The sequence below is a fragment of the Periplaneta americana genome, chromosome 11 (genome assembly GCF_040183065.1).
Source record: "Periplaneta americana isolate PAMFEO1 chromosome 11, P.americana_PAMFEO1_priV1, whole genome shotgun sequence".
In the NCBI taxonomy this organism is placed as follows: domain Eukaryota; kingdom Metazoa; phylum Arthropoda; class Insecta; order Blattodea; family Blattidae; genus Periplaneta; species Periplaneta americana.
This window is the reverse complement of record NC_091127.1, coordinates 163,278,774-163,294,227: the sequence shown is the minus strand read 5'-3', so window position 1 is coordinate 163,294,227 and position 15,454 is coordinate 163,278,774. Positions and strand designations below refer to the sequence as shown.

The 15,454-nt window shown below is 33.5% G+C and overlaps 1 protein-coding gene across 4 annotated transcripts in view; it reads right to left on the bottom strand.

Moving 5' to 3' along the window:
* Nucleotides 1–15,454, bottom strand: part of LOC138709542 (sodium-coupled monocarboxylate transporter 1-like) — a 74,243-nt gene that overhangs the window by 20,452 nt on the left and 38,337 nt on the right. For 2 of the 4 annotated variants that reach the window (XM_069840382.1, XM_069840381.1), the window contains exons 7-10: nucleotides 11,410–11,564; nucleotides 10,356–10,496; nucleotides 7,599–7,739; nucleotides 2,774–2,882 (exon numbers count right to left, since the gene is read on the bottom strand). In XM_069840382.1, the coding sequence (XP_069696483.1) occupies nucleotides 2,774–2,882; nucleotides 7,599–7,739; nucleotides 10,356–10,496; nucleotides 11,410–11,564 (546 nt within the window). The remainder of the gene's footprint in view (nucleotides 1–2,773; nucleotides 2,883–7,598; nucleotides 7,740–10,355; nucleotides 10,497–11,409; nucleotides 11,565–15,454) is intronic. The other 2 variants (XM_069840383.1, XM_069840384.1) reach the window with 2 other exon arrangements.

The following is a 15,454-nucleotide window of genomic DNA, read 5'->3' as shown; positions in this document are numbered from 1 at the left end:
GAGATTTTACACTAGACCTATTATCGATTTAATGTTTAATAAATTGTATACAGGCATGTTTCCCCTACAACATAAATTAATTAGGTTTAAGAATTATTGAAAACTGAGATTTTACACTAGACCTATTATTGATTTAATGTATAATAAATTGTATACAGGCATGTTTCCCCTACAACATAAATTAATTAGGCTAAAGAATTATTGAAAACTGAGATTTTACACTAGACCTATTATTGATTTAATGTTTAATAAGTTGTATACAGGCATGTTTTCCCTACAACATAAATTAATTAGGTTTAAGAATTATTGAAAACTGAGATTTTACACTAGACCTATTATTGATTTAATGTATAATAAATTGTATACAGGCATGTTTCCCCTACAACATAAATTAATTAGGCTAAAGAATTATTGAAAACTGAGATTTTACACTAGACCTATTATTGATTTAATGTTTAATAAGTTGTATACAGGCATGTTTCCCCTACAACATAAATTAATTAGGTTTAAGAATTATTGAAAACTGAGATTTTACACTAGACCTATTATTGATTTAATGTTTAATAAATTGTATACAGGCATGTTTCCCCTACAACATAAATTAATTAGATTAAAGAATTATTGAAAACTGAGATTTTACACTAGACCTATTATTGATTTAATGTTTAATAAGTTGTATACAGGCATGTTTCCCCTACAACATAAATTAATTAGGTTAAAGAATTATTGAAAACTGAGATTTTACACTAGACCAGGCCTGCAGAACTCGTAAGGAGGGGAAATGTGACGTCAGCCTCACTCCACTTCTATTGGGGATGATCGACTTCTGCGTAGGGTTATTTACCTTCTCTTGTCAAAGGTCCATCAATGGCGGCATGTAATTTTCAAAAAGGATTGTAATAAATTCATTGTTTTTATAATGCGTTATCTCGTTTCAAGATTTACAATTATGCTAGATTTCCTGTCAGTAGTTTCTTTGAGATTTCTTTACACCTAGACTGTTTTAGATTTTCGAAAACTCTCCTCCTATCATCACCGACGGAAACATAAATTTATAGCATTTAAGTAATGAATCTTGAAAGTCACTATTAATTTCAATTCAAAATGAACACGAGTGACGTCCTTAATTTTACAGTATATAAATAAATAATCAATATACAGTTCGTAATAATGAACTTACCCGAAAGTTTGTGCATTCCATAATTCTTAATATGGACTTTGTTGAAATGTGGTTCAATATTGAAATGACGAGTAGAAATAAATTGGATGGGACACAGTAAATAAGCAATTCTTTCGTCTTCAAGAACAAAATAATCATATTACCATTTCCTTTTGAAGTAGTATTCCTTCACGGGTTTAGATTTTGCTATGTTCCAGTTCTCTTTAAACTGCAGTACGCGTAGGCCTATTATTTTTTTGTTTGTTTGTTTACTTATTTACTTACTTATTTAGGCCTACTTATTTACTTATGTACTTTTTTACTTATTTATTTATTTATTTACTTATTTATATATTTACTTACGGGTATTTATTTATTTACTTTCTTACTTACTTATTTACTTATGTAGGCCTATTATTTTTTTGTTTGTTTGTTTACTTATTTACTTACTTATTTAGGCCTACTTATTTACTTACCGGTATTTATTTATTTACTTTCTTACTTACTTATTTACTTATGTATTTACTTATGTATTTATTTATTTATTATTTATTTCTTTATTTGGCTGGTGTGCATTACAATGTTGAATGACAGCATTGACATCCGGTCATATAGCTGTCACTCACTTATCAACGTACAATTTATTTATCGTCCTATTACTAGTAAAACTAGTTAAGACCAGTAATACAAGTTTTGTAAAAACAGGAATTAAAACTTTATTAATGCACGAAAAATCATAATAAATTCTTCAAATAAAGTAATTGGTTTGTTACCTGCAAGCAACATTTCGGACTTATTTCATTTTAGTAAAATACAGAGCACGGAAAGACAAGTCGGGGACTGTACTTAACTTATTTTACACAAAAAGTGGATTTAATCGGCCTTACTAGTAACAGGAAGATATATATATATATATATGTATACATAAGGAGACCTTTTTACATTATATGCACACATACATTTTAAAATTTATTTTACATATCTTTTAATTTATTTATTTCCCTCATTCATTTTTCTCTTATTTTCTAAAGGTATGTTCCTAAAAATTGTATTATCTGTTCATTTGTAATTCTTGATAGCGTATTGTATACCAGCCGCCGCGAATGAATGTTAATGCAGCCAAGTGTAACTAGAACGTCATGACCGCACTGGTAGAAAAGGTGGGTGGAGTAAGAAAGGGGAGTATAGCAGACGCTATCAAGAGCTACAGTTCTGCAGCCTGCACTAGACCTATTATTGATTTAATGTTTAATAAGTTGTATACAGGCATGTTTCCCCCCACAACATAAATTAATTAGGTTAAATTATATAAGTGCGAATTTGTAAGGCATTACAGAAAAATGCATATATAAGCAGTGTACTGCGCAATATTAATTTAATTTTGCTGGACATAGAAGAGCGATGACTGAATTTTAAATTAAGAGAAATGTACTGTACATTGCAGCACCTGAAAGAAATATATCTTTCAAATTCACTTGCTATATAATTACGTTTAAAGTTATAAATTTTAAATATAAACTATTTTACTAAGAAAGTAAAAACTGCTGGCTAGTGTCTACCGTCTATGTGCATAAAAGTTCGTAAATGTGTTGTTTTTCTCATACCAGTACCTACCTTGGTTGTAAGAGGATCACAGTCATAATAGGTTGCATAGATTAGTAGCCCACTGTAGCTGCATAATAATATGATGCCTAGTGATCCCACAACGAATGTCCACAAGGCACTGAAACAATTTGTAAACACGTTTAAGTATATCGATAGTGTTTAGATAAAAGGGCTTAACCCTCATTTTTTAAATGTGACTTCTTTTGCTGTAATTAGTGTAATTAGTTAAGATTTAATTAAAGAATGAGAAGATATGTTTTTTGACAATTACGTTTACATTTTTTCATATAAAGTAACTAATAATACTTACTTACAAAATGGCTTTTAAGGAACCCAGAGGTTCATTGCTGCCCTCACATAAGCCCGCCATCGATCCCTATCCTGAGCAAGATTAATCCAGTCTCTCCAATCATATCCCACTTCCCTCAAAACCATTTTTGTATTATCCTCCCATCTATGTCTTGGCCTTCCCAAAGGTTTTCTCCCATACGTGCTACATGCCCTGCCCTTCTCAAACGTCTAGATTTAATGTTCCTTATTATGTCAGGTGAAGAATACAATGCATGCAGTTCTGCGTTATGTAACTTTCTCCATTCTCCTGTAACTTCATCCCTTTTAGCCCAAATATTTTCCTAAGCACCTTATTCTGAAACATTCTTAATCTCTTTTCCTCTCTCAAAGTGAGAGTCCAAGTTTCTCAATCATACAGAACAACCGGTAATATAACTGTTTTATAAATTCTAACTTTCAGCTATTTTGAGAGCAGACTGGATGACAAAAGCTTCTCAACCGAATAATAACAGGCATTTCCTATATTTATTCTGGGTTTAATTTCCTCTCGAGTGTCATTTAGATTTTTTTACTGTTGCTCCAAAATATTTGAATTTTTCCATCTTTTCAAAGGCTAAATTTCCAATGTTTATATTTCCATTTCGTACAATATTCTGGTCACGAGACTTAATCATATACTTTGTCTTTTCGGGATTTACTTCCAAACCTATCTCTTTACTTGCTTCAAGTAAAATTCCCGTGTTTTCCCTAATAGTTTTCCCTAATATTCACATCATCTGCATAGACAAAGTAGCTAATAATAATGTGTTAAAATTTAATTATAGCTGACCTATAGAATAGTGTAATTCATAACAAGAAGAAAATTATCCCAGTCACAGATGTCATGCATATGCTAAGAAAGGAACAAGTAAGGAACTTATACGATGTCTTGATCAGTTCCATTTTACTCATCTGAGTCCGATTTGCGAGACATGTTAAGTGAAGAATTTAAAGTATCAGACCTACAAAGGAGAGGAATTAAAATCTTATATGGGACTCTATATGTAACTTCAAACAGAGAATTATATTTGAATATGGTACTAAAATACCATTTATTAAAATATTAGCAAAAATATCATTAATGTAAATAATTGATTAAATGGCGATCTTACTCGTGTTAATTATGTAAGCATGTGCGGCTTACAGCCTCAGAGGCCCTGAGGATGGTGTTCAATAGCTGTTTCGGTGCTATTGAACACCATCCTCAGGGCCTCTGAGGCTGTAAGCCGCACATGCTTACATAATTAACACGAGTAAGATCGCCATTTAATCAATTATTAATATTCAAGTGTTAAAAGTAGTGTACGAAAGATTCAACATGGATCATTAATGTGTTTTGTATATAACAATTTTAAATAAACTTACTCACTTAAATCTCAAATTCCAACTTAACTTCGAAATTCATAATCATTGTACTAGAATAACTAGACAAAAAATAACATAAAATTGATACCATTCTACCAAATATGACATTAGATCTTTATTACACACAGGTTCTAACTATTGTAATAACCCCCTGCGAATATAAATAAAACCTATACCGAAATTATGTCAATTTAAAAAGAAAATGAAATAGTTTATTAGATTAAATATACAGTAAATGTAAGTTTATTTAGTTAGTAATAACCTATTAGTAAGTTAAATTTACTTGATTATTTTATTATTTATGACTTTCTGGAACCGTATACTAATAGAATTTTCTGTGCTTAAACGTAATGTAAATATATATGTATGTCTGTATAAGTACAGTAACTTACATGTAAATTAAGCGTTATAACTAGAGCTAGGATTTATATGTAGTATGAGTTAAGAATGACGCCGAGTATAGTTGAGTCGATGTGATGCCGGTTAAGAAGGTTTTAAGCCTGGTTGACAAGATTCGAAATGTAGGAAAATCACAAGGACCAGACAATGCAGCTTTTAAACCCTCGCTGTTTTGTAAGTGGTGGTTAAGAGGATTAAAGACCCTTAGCGCTAACTAATGGAAGTACTGAATGACAAGAATGACCAGTATGAGGAGTGGGGGGCATGGCTTGCATGTTTGTAAACTATATAGACTAAAAATATTAGCTATTACTACATACGAATCCTAACTCTCGTTATAACAAATTTAACATAGAAGTTCCAAATACTAGACTTACTAAAAGAGCCAACAAAATATTACTTTTTTTAGTCTGATTAGTGAAGTAGGTATGTTACTATGCAGCATTGTATGCAACAGAGAGAGAGAGAGAGAGAGAGAGAGACAGAGAGAGAGAAAGAGAGAGAGAGAGGAACTGGCCACTGTACTCTCATATTATCTTCTGGCTTAGTTGCCTCATGAGTGGTGCATTATTGGAGTCACTTATGAGGTTCCAACCTGTCTTCGGACAGTTGACTGAAACAACAACAACAACATCATCTCTAAACAAGGACAGTGTCTGAACAAAGATTTAAAATAGTCATTGAAAGTGCCTCAATGGAAAGTCATTTTATTTTACTCTTGTAAAAATTTTTCTGGATTTTACTAAGTCTGACTTAGTCTTGTAGGATATTAGATACATGTCTTGTGATTGCCAAAAATATTCTAATATGTTGTAAATATTATTTTAAGTAAATAGGTTCACTAGTTACCTCAGATAATAATGTGAGTGCAGAAATCCAACAGCAAATAGATGCTATTATGGACTCTAAAAACAGTTAAGATCACATGATGTCAGCCTCAGCACTAAGTGCAAATTATATAAAACATTAATAAGACCAGTCTTGCTTTATGAATCTGAAACCTGGGCAGTTGGCAGTGCCGACAATTGTAGGTTGAGTATATGTGAGAGAAAGATTCTGAGGACGATATACAGACCAGTAAATGATGAGGGCAGTTGGAGGAAAAGGTATAACTATGAATTATACCAACTGTTTAAAGAACCAGATGTTTGCAGAGAAATTAAAGCTAGGAGAGTCAGGTGGCTGAGCCATATCTGTAGGAGGGATGAAAATGATCCTTGCAAGAAATTGATTCTCACTATACCTTTTGGCACCAGAAAAATACCAGTAGGGAGACCTCAGCTAAGATGGCTGGATGAAGTGGAGAAGGATGTAATAGCAGCAGGTGTTAGATAATGGAAAACAAAGGTGTTAGATCGAAGGACATGGAAAAGCATCGTTGGGGTGATCAACGCTGGAACCCAGTTGTAGAACCAAAGAAGAAGTAAATATTATTTAACAGGACTGTTGAAGAAAATTTAGCAAAACATAAAACTGTTTCTTGGCTAATTTCAGCAAAGATTTTGTAGTGTCGATACAGATTTCAAAAGACATCAGAAAATATAAACAATATTTAACCCATGTTGAATCTTTCGTACACTACTTTTAACACTTGAATATAAATAATACATATACAACCCAAGAACCAAAAACTCAACACATTAGAACAATACGAAATATACAAATACACTAAAACACACCCCGATCAAATTCTCAACACACAGGTCAATTTCAGTACACACACACTATTTGACTCCACTCTTCAACACCTTTCAACTATCAAACACACCCACATAACAGGCAGAGACGTTCGAGATGACGCCATGATCCAGTAGGCTCTGAGGATGGTGCATGAAGCACTGAAACAGCTGTAAGCCGCACAAATCTCTCATAATTAACACGAGTAAGTCCATTAGTTAATCAATTAATAAATAATTGGTTAAATGGCGATCTTACTCGTGTTAATTGTGTAAGCATGTGCGGCTTACAGCTGTTTCGGTGCTTCTTCACACATCCTCAGAGCCTACTAGATCTCGGCGTCATCTCGAACTTCGCTGCCTGTTGTGTGGGTGCGTTCGATTGTTGAAAAGTGTTGAAATGTGGTGTCAAATAGTGTGTGTGTACTGAAATTGATCTGTGTGTTGAGAATTTGATCGGGGTGTGTTTTAGTGTGTCTGTATATTTCATATTGTTCTAGTGTGTTGAGTTTTTGGTTCTTGGGTTGTATGTGTAGGATTTGTATGTCTGTATTTATGTTATTGTATGTGTGGTTAGCATTAGTTACGTGTTCGGCATATGTAGATGTATTGTGTCCTCTGGTTATTGCTTTAATGTGTTCTTTGTATCGAGTTTGGAATGATCTGCCTGTCTGTCCAATGTAGAAACTGTCACAACTATTGCATGTGAGTTTGTATACGCCTGTATACCTGTATAGCCCACACAACAGGCAGCGAAGTTCGAGATGACGCCGAGATCTAGTAGGCTCTGAGGATGGTGTGAAGAAGCACCGAAACAGCTGTAAGCCGCACATGCTTACACAATTAACACGAGTAAGATCGCCATTTAATCAATTATCAATATTTAACATTCCAAATGTTTATTTGGAATATATTTTTGGACACATCTATTGAGTTTCAGAGTTCTGAATCTATTTCTGAAAGCAATTATTACAAGGTTAATTAACGGTAAAACAGAATGTAATATTATGCAGCTATAAAACCATGCACAAGGCCTCACTTTCTTGAAGCACAGTAAGACTTACATTCTACCAGCATGCACTGTAGGAAGAGTAAGGTAACGCTGCATCTGATCCTGAGCCACGCCAATTAGCATGAGATAATAGAATCCACCTCCTACTGTCAGTGACATTACAGAATGTCGTACTGTTGGGTCCATGCTGAAGCTGTTGGCAAATTAATATTCATGCAAATGATAGAACAGAGAAATTTAATTTTAATTATAATACATCAATGATATGTTGGAGAGGAATTACTTCAAACATACAGATAGTGTTTATCAAATTATGCTAGAGATTACTACCAGAACTTCATTCCTACTAAATACACCTATTATTTACATTATTATTTACATGAGTAGTTTAATATCAAAGACGGACATCTGTCGTCTCCATAGTTTTGATCTAGAGGCACTTTTTTGTTTCACAGCGTTCTTTGTAGTATTTTAAAACAATGTATTTTTATAAATGTAGTGTTAGAGTTTGTATATAGTTTCGCCATAACTGAAAAAAGCATGAAAAAATGTATAAGAATGCACATTATCTAAATTTCATCTGAAGGTCAGATGTCCGCCTTTGATATTAAGCTACTCACATACAGTTGTGGAAGCAGCAGAATGGTTTAGAGCAAATAAGTTAATTTTAAACGAAGAGAAGACTCAAAAATTAATTTTGACATTGAAAAAAAGAAGAAGGGTCTGAAGAAAAGACAGTAAAATTACTTGGTATGTATCTTGATAGAAAACTAACCTGGGATTGCCACATTGAATATATCTCTCGGAGACTATCCAGAGTCCTGTACCTCTTAAGAGTAATTAGAAAAAAAAAACCCGGGCAGTACCTAAGAAGTGTTTATTTTGCTTTTTTTCATAGCATATTGAAGTATGGAATCCTGGTGTGGGGAACAGTAATAAACTTATTGAAGTCCTACTGATTCAGAAGAAAGCAATAAGAATTATCACAAAGTACCAAGCAAATCACATTGTAAACCACAGGAGTCCATCTTAACAGTTGTTAATGAATATATTCTGGAACACCTTCTTTACACCAAGAAAAATCTTTATGGCTTCACCAGCAGGATGGATAAACATGAATATAATACTCGTATGGTAATAAAGAAAAACTGGACATACCATTTTGCAGACTATCCAAAGTTAAAAGTAGTCCTAACATGTTGGGCTGTAAAATGTTCAACATGTTACCACAGGAAGCACAGGAAGTGCCACTAGACATATTCAAAGGCAAAGTGAAAACGTGGCTTCTTAGAAACCCATTCTATTCTGTGCAAGAATATTTTGAGTTAGAAAATCAAGCTGTAGATATTTTTTAGGTTTCTGTCTCTGAGTTTTATTATTATTTTGTAATATATTAGGTAAAAAAGGTAAAGGTAACCCCGTAACATGTCATGAAGGCACTTGGGGGGCATGGAGGTAGAGCCCCATGCTTTCCATGACCTCGGCACTAGAATGAGGTGGTGTGGTCGGCACCACGCTCTGACCGCCTTTTACCCCCGGGAAAGACCCGGTACTCAATTTTATAGGAGGCTGAGTGAACCTCGGGGCCGTTCTGAAATCATAAAATTGTTGTTAATTCTTGTTTTATTGTGTATAAACAGAGCCTATCAAATAATATTTGTGATCAGTGTGTTGCAGTTTTCATCTAGATATTAACCTATTTTTTTGATAACATTGACTCTCAATTGTAAACTCTAAGGAGTATTTGTGATCATTTTGTTTCATTTTTAGTGGTGTAATAGAACATTTTTCATTTTAGTACGATAATTTCACACTTGTAATTTGACAATGTCATTAGCTTTTGCTATAACGACAGCTAATAAATACTATACTATACTATACTATACTATACTATACTATACTATAGTATACTATACTATACTGTACTATACTATACTTTATGTGTAATTTATGGTAATTGTGGCATGAGTGAATCTTTAGCGCATGAACGTATTTTCACAAGTGTTTATAATGAAGATTATAACTTATGTTATATACAACGTTTTATGCTATTCTAGCATTAAAATATTTAAAAAAACTATTATAAATTTACAAAATGTAATGCTATGACGTAGTAGAGACATCAGTACTGTATTATATCGTAATATATTGCATCGTTGCTAAGTAACTATTTCTAAGACAATGTTATTTGTTGTTTTGAAGCATTTTCTTATAGTAGGTACGTTGTATAAAATTGTGTTGTGAAGGCGGTGATGACTTCATGGAATACTAGTTGCTAGGTAACCTTTTCTGGTACCAGTGCCAGAATTAGGTCAATTGTGCACTATTTATAGCGTCATAACAAGCGTGTTTTAATGCTAAGATTGCATAAATAAAAATTTAAAATTTTAAGTGATAAAAATGTTAAGAATGTGTAATCATGATATATAACAAAATAAAATGTCACACAATAAAGAACATGATGCAGTATACTTGAAAGTCTTTAAATTCTTCATTTCTTGAAAAGACAGTGGAATTATAAATTGACTAGCAGTAGATTCTCCATCATTTCGCGTGCCCAAGCAATATTTTGCACATGCATGACATGCTACATGTATATCAAATATAAAAAGAGGACTTCAATATAGTCACTTAACTATTACTATTCCCCTCAACTAAATATAGAGCTCAATAAGCATTAATTATGTTGCAACATTTAAACTATGCACAAATTATTAAAGAAAAAGCTTCTTGTAATTCAATAATTCATACACTCATATGAGTAGGCAAAGCGTATGAACTTTTTTTATCAGACTTCAGTATAACTTACTGCTTAGCACTGTTGAGAGTAGGCAGTGCCAAATATCTCTGTAACTGGTACTGATTGATTGCACTACCCTGCAGCCAGTGCACACATCCTCCTACGACCAACACCCATACAGTGTGTCTAGTGAATGGGTTTATATCCCAGCTAATAGAAATCAGACAACAGTGTTATTAAAATTAAAAAATAATGGTAAGTTACAGGTAATAGTAGGAGTAACAGTGACTTGAGAATTTTAATGGTGATGGTGGTGGTGACGGCAACGTTATTAGTGATGGTAATGGCAATAATTATAGTACCGGTACCGATGGCAGTGTTGGCTAGTGTAGTTTGGTGATGGAGGAACTTACAAGCAAACGTTCTGAAGGGGGCAGATAAAAAAGTTAAACTTTTTTCTTCCACCATGTTAATAATGTCAAAAGAAGTGCTTATACAAATTTTGGCCACTCGACCGCAATTACGAGGGCCGTAAAAAAATAAGTTCGCCAGGGGCCGCTAACAGAAAAAAAAACACAATTTCATTGGACAAATTTATCGGAACGGACACAGAAATTCTTGAGCTATTTTTCGACATATTTTCCACCGAAATTGAGACATTTCTCATGTCATGGGATCCACAGAGAAAGGAGCAGATGCAGTCAAACGCTGCTACAGATCTGAGGCGGTTGACTTCTACGACACAAAAATTGATCCTATGGTATGACAAATGTCTCAATTCCAGTGGGGGATATGTTGACAAATAGCGCAACAACTGCTGTATCTGTTTCAATAAACATTTCCATGCAATTTTGCTTTTTTCTATAAACGGCCCCAGGGAAAATCACTTTCTGAACGGCCTCGTAATTGCGGTCGAGTGGCCAAAATTTGTATAAGCTCTTCTTTCGACATTATTAACATTGTGCAAGAAAATAAATTAACTTTTTTATCTGCCCCCATAAGAACGTTTGCTTGTTAGTTATGAAAAATAAAAATATCAAATAAAAACGTTGGATGTTTTAGAATGATAAATCATGCATGAAGAGAAGATGTGTTTTCCTTATTTGAATAAGAATGTACTTACTTGGGAGATTCAATCCGTCCAGTAACATAATTGCGTTCCCAAACAACATTTAAACCACCTATATCCATTGTCCCCTTAATAACAACCAAAACTATGGCTCCGCACATAATTATTGTCTGAACCACATCAGTCCAAACAACGGCTTTTAATCCACCCTGCAAAAAAGAGAGGAAAAAATTCAATAAATACTGGTCTGTTAATAAATGTTATGTCAATAGTAGTAAAATCTGTTAGTAGGTCTTAGTCAATTTTAAGTTCAAATATGGTAAGTATATCCTTAAAAATGCATGTCAGGTTTATGACGTGCTTAATATAACATTTTGAGAAAAAAATATTTTGGAATGCTCTTTAAATGTCGTAAAATTATCAGAGATTGATTTAGACAAACTAAGCACTAAAATTGTCTTTTTCAATACCGTAACTTATAATTATTGCTGTGTTAATGTGCTGCGTTTCTAAATTTATAATATTAATTAGTGTTGAAAATAGTGTTTAGTATTGAGAGATTCATTCATTTTTATACATAAAATTACATACATTGCATATGAAAAACTTGGTAGGGCCTATGTAATATGTGTGAAAATGTCTAGCTTACATATTGATTTTCTTTTGCTGCTTTTCCTGCTCAGTTGACTTCCGTGGTGAGTTACAGTGCACAATCATTCTTCCCATTGCCATTTCTTTTTGAAACCAACACCATTAAAATGAATTTAGTAATACAATCGTCAATATTATAAATGTTGTATGTTGTTGGTGGTCAGAAAGGGATAATATGTCAGTGAAAATTATCATTAATTAATTAATAGTGTTGGCTTGAAGAAACTACAATATACTACAAAATTTAATTAATTCAGTGACTGATTAAATTATTTGTCAATATGTCATACTGTTTCCATAGTGTACCAATACTCTAAGTCTCAAGATCAAATCATACTTAATTATTAATACTTATGCTAGTTAAGCATATAAATTTCAGAAAAATTGGAAAGGTATTTACAAATACTTTTGTTGAAACCGTGCCCTCGTATTATAGAAAAAGAATTTATTGGGCCGCGGTCTCTCAAAGGTTGGAAACCACTGCTTTAATGAATACAATATAGTTTGAACCTTTAAAGTTTAGGAAGAATAATTTTATATCAAGGAGTAACGATATGATATGAATTCTGTACAATTACAGATTTTATTTGTTTAGAGAAATTAATTTAAAACTCATGTATCAATAGAACTTCAATTTATAATATGATCTACATTCTTGAACAAATTGTCTTTTTATCCTGTTTAGTATTCCTGAACTATATTTCTGTATCAAGCAGGAACTGTACTTGCTATGTACAGTAGTACCAGTACCGATATATTGATGAGTTGCTGCCTGTTGTGTGGGTGCGTTCGTGTAATGAAGAGATGAGTCAAATAGTGTGTGTTTTGAAATTGATCTGTGTGTTGAGAATTTGATTAGGGTGTGCACACAAACGCACCCACACAACAGGAAGTGAAGTTGAGATGACGCCGAGACACAGAAGGCTCTGAGGATGGTGTCAAGCAGTGGTGTGTGGTGATAAATAACCCTGGTGGTGCACAAATATTTATTATGATTATGATTATCATATTATTATTACACCCTATTATCATCATCATCATCATCATCATCATCATCATCATCATCATCATCATCATCATCATCATCATCATCATCATAGGTACTAACTACGACATAACTTGTTGAAACAGAGCTTCCGGGCTAAGATGCCGTGGTCTACTGGTGCTGACGTTACCAGACGTTTCGTCTACTTCTACGGCAGACATCTTCAGTGGTTAGGTATCCTCGGTCGAAGTCTTCTGCTCGGGATACCTGTAGCAACTAATGATGATGATCAGTTGCTACAGGTATCCCGAGCAGAAGACTTCGACCGAGGATACCTAACCACTGAAGATGTCTGCCGTAGAAGTAGACGAAACATCTGGTAATGTCAGCACCAGTAGACCACGGCATCTTAGCCCGGAAGCTCTGTTTCAACTAGACACCGGCCGTGAAAGCCTGCATGCTAAGATTACGACATAACTATTAACATTTATGATATGAGGCGTCTAGAATCAAAACCCTCCAAGTCCATAAAACAAAATTTGTGGGAAAATGGAAAAAACTGTTTCCTTATAAATAAACATTCTTGGGATATAAACAATGCTTTCATCAAGTATTTTATTATCATTAGATACGTTCAAACAAATTACAGGATTGCCCCTTCATTGAAACTAACAAATTCGTGAGGTTAAATTAGCACCTAACTGATTTTTAAACTGAAAAGTGTATTTGGAGCCTTTTGAAAGTAAGAGAATTAGTTCTAAGCTTAAAAATGAGTCAAAAAGGAAAACATTTTAACTTAAACCTTACAAATTATGTAGGCAATGAAACCCAGACTTGAAGCATGATTATGCACATGCTTTAAACATAACAGCAGTATAAATTTGAAGATATGTTGCACTTTTTAAGTTCATACAAATTTTACACAATATTGTCACATTCCTCTTCCTCCAGATTAACAGTTTCTTCTTCGTCTTCTTATTCTTCACGTTCAATTCTATTGTTTTTTCTTGTTACTACCTTTGCAACAACGGTGTCAGTTCTATAGTTAAACTCATCTTGCACTGTTATCTGTTCTTTCAATGCAGATCGTCTTAAAATTATGTCTGGAACGGAATGGAACTTCTTCATGTCTAACAAAATTAAACTGTTGGATTTCCATTTACTGCCAACAGCATTATTACAAGTTGGTATTAGCAGGAGGGCACAAGAGGAGTACCGACAAAATTATGTAATAAATTATTAATTGGTAAGAACATTTTTGTAACTCACTACTCACTCTATCCACCATTTCACTGAATATTATTAGAGTAGAAATTAAACTTAATAAGGTTTAACAAGAGCTTAACCACACAAATAATAAATCAACATCGAACAGCTGAGGAATGCTGGGTAAAGCAGTCCCACAACCTGATTGGCAGACAGGGACTTGGAGGTTTTTGAAACTAACAATGGCCGAAATTCAGTTGGATCCAGCGGATATTGAAACTAACCCTAACTTTTATCCAGCATTTTCAGAGGAATCCGGCGGATATTGCAGAAAAATAATGCCAGCATCGGATTGGCCATGCGAAGATACACAGAAAAATAACTTTATCTCATTTTTTTTCTTCGATGGACTTGGCGGGTTTTGATTCTAGACGCCTCATATGTAGGTATAGATTTACATAATTTTGTTAGTCAAGAAATTGTAGTTAATCAGTTTCCTATGTAGGTCCAGTAATAGCAAAGTAAAGTGTTCAATTTCTATTGCAGCACACCGTAAATAATATTGTTTTCGCTATATTGCGTTTTATAACACAGTTCACACGTTCACAAGCATTCGATACGTCTGTCGTCTCATCAGCCTTAACTGCTAAAAAAGTCAGCAGCATTATTTATTTGTTTGAAATCTCATCATGACATACATCCAAAATGGCTTGAAGGATTTCGTTCTGTATAGTGTTTGATGTGTCCTTAAACACTGTTGCTCTTTCCAAATGTTCCTTAAGAGTGCGTCTAATTCATAACTAAAATTGATGAGGTCAAGAAAAATACTATCATTTAAAGATGAGTCTCCGTCATCGTGACCTCTTAAAGCCAACTCAAATGCTCTACAAAACCGCACGCACATATCTCTTCTTGGTAAATTTATCATTGTGAAGTTCGACAGTCTAATTGAATCCAATTACGTCTGTATGTTTGTTTGACCCAACACTGCTAATTTAACATTATTGTTGCGTGCAGCTGAAGAATCGTGCTTTTTTAATTCTTTCATTCATGTGCTTCAAATCAATCATACCTGCAGAACGATAATCAAAATTATTTAGTTACTAAGCACAGTCCTAAATTCAAACAGAAAAATAAGTAAAATTCATAAAACGTAGTTGTTTTTGTCAATGAATGTTCACCACCGAACAATAGGCAAGCTAAACAAAATACAGCGTCTTTTAAATTGCAGCCGTATATTCCATTTTTCGTAAGTCC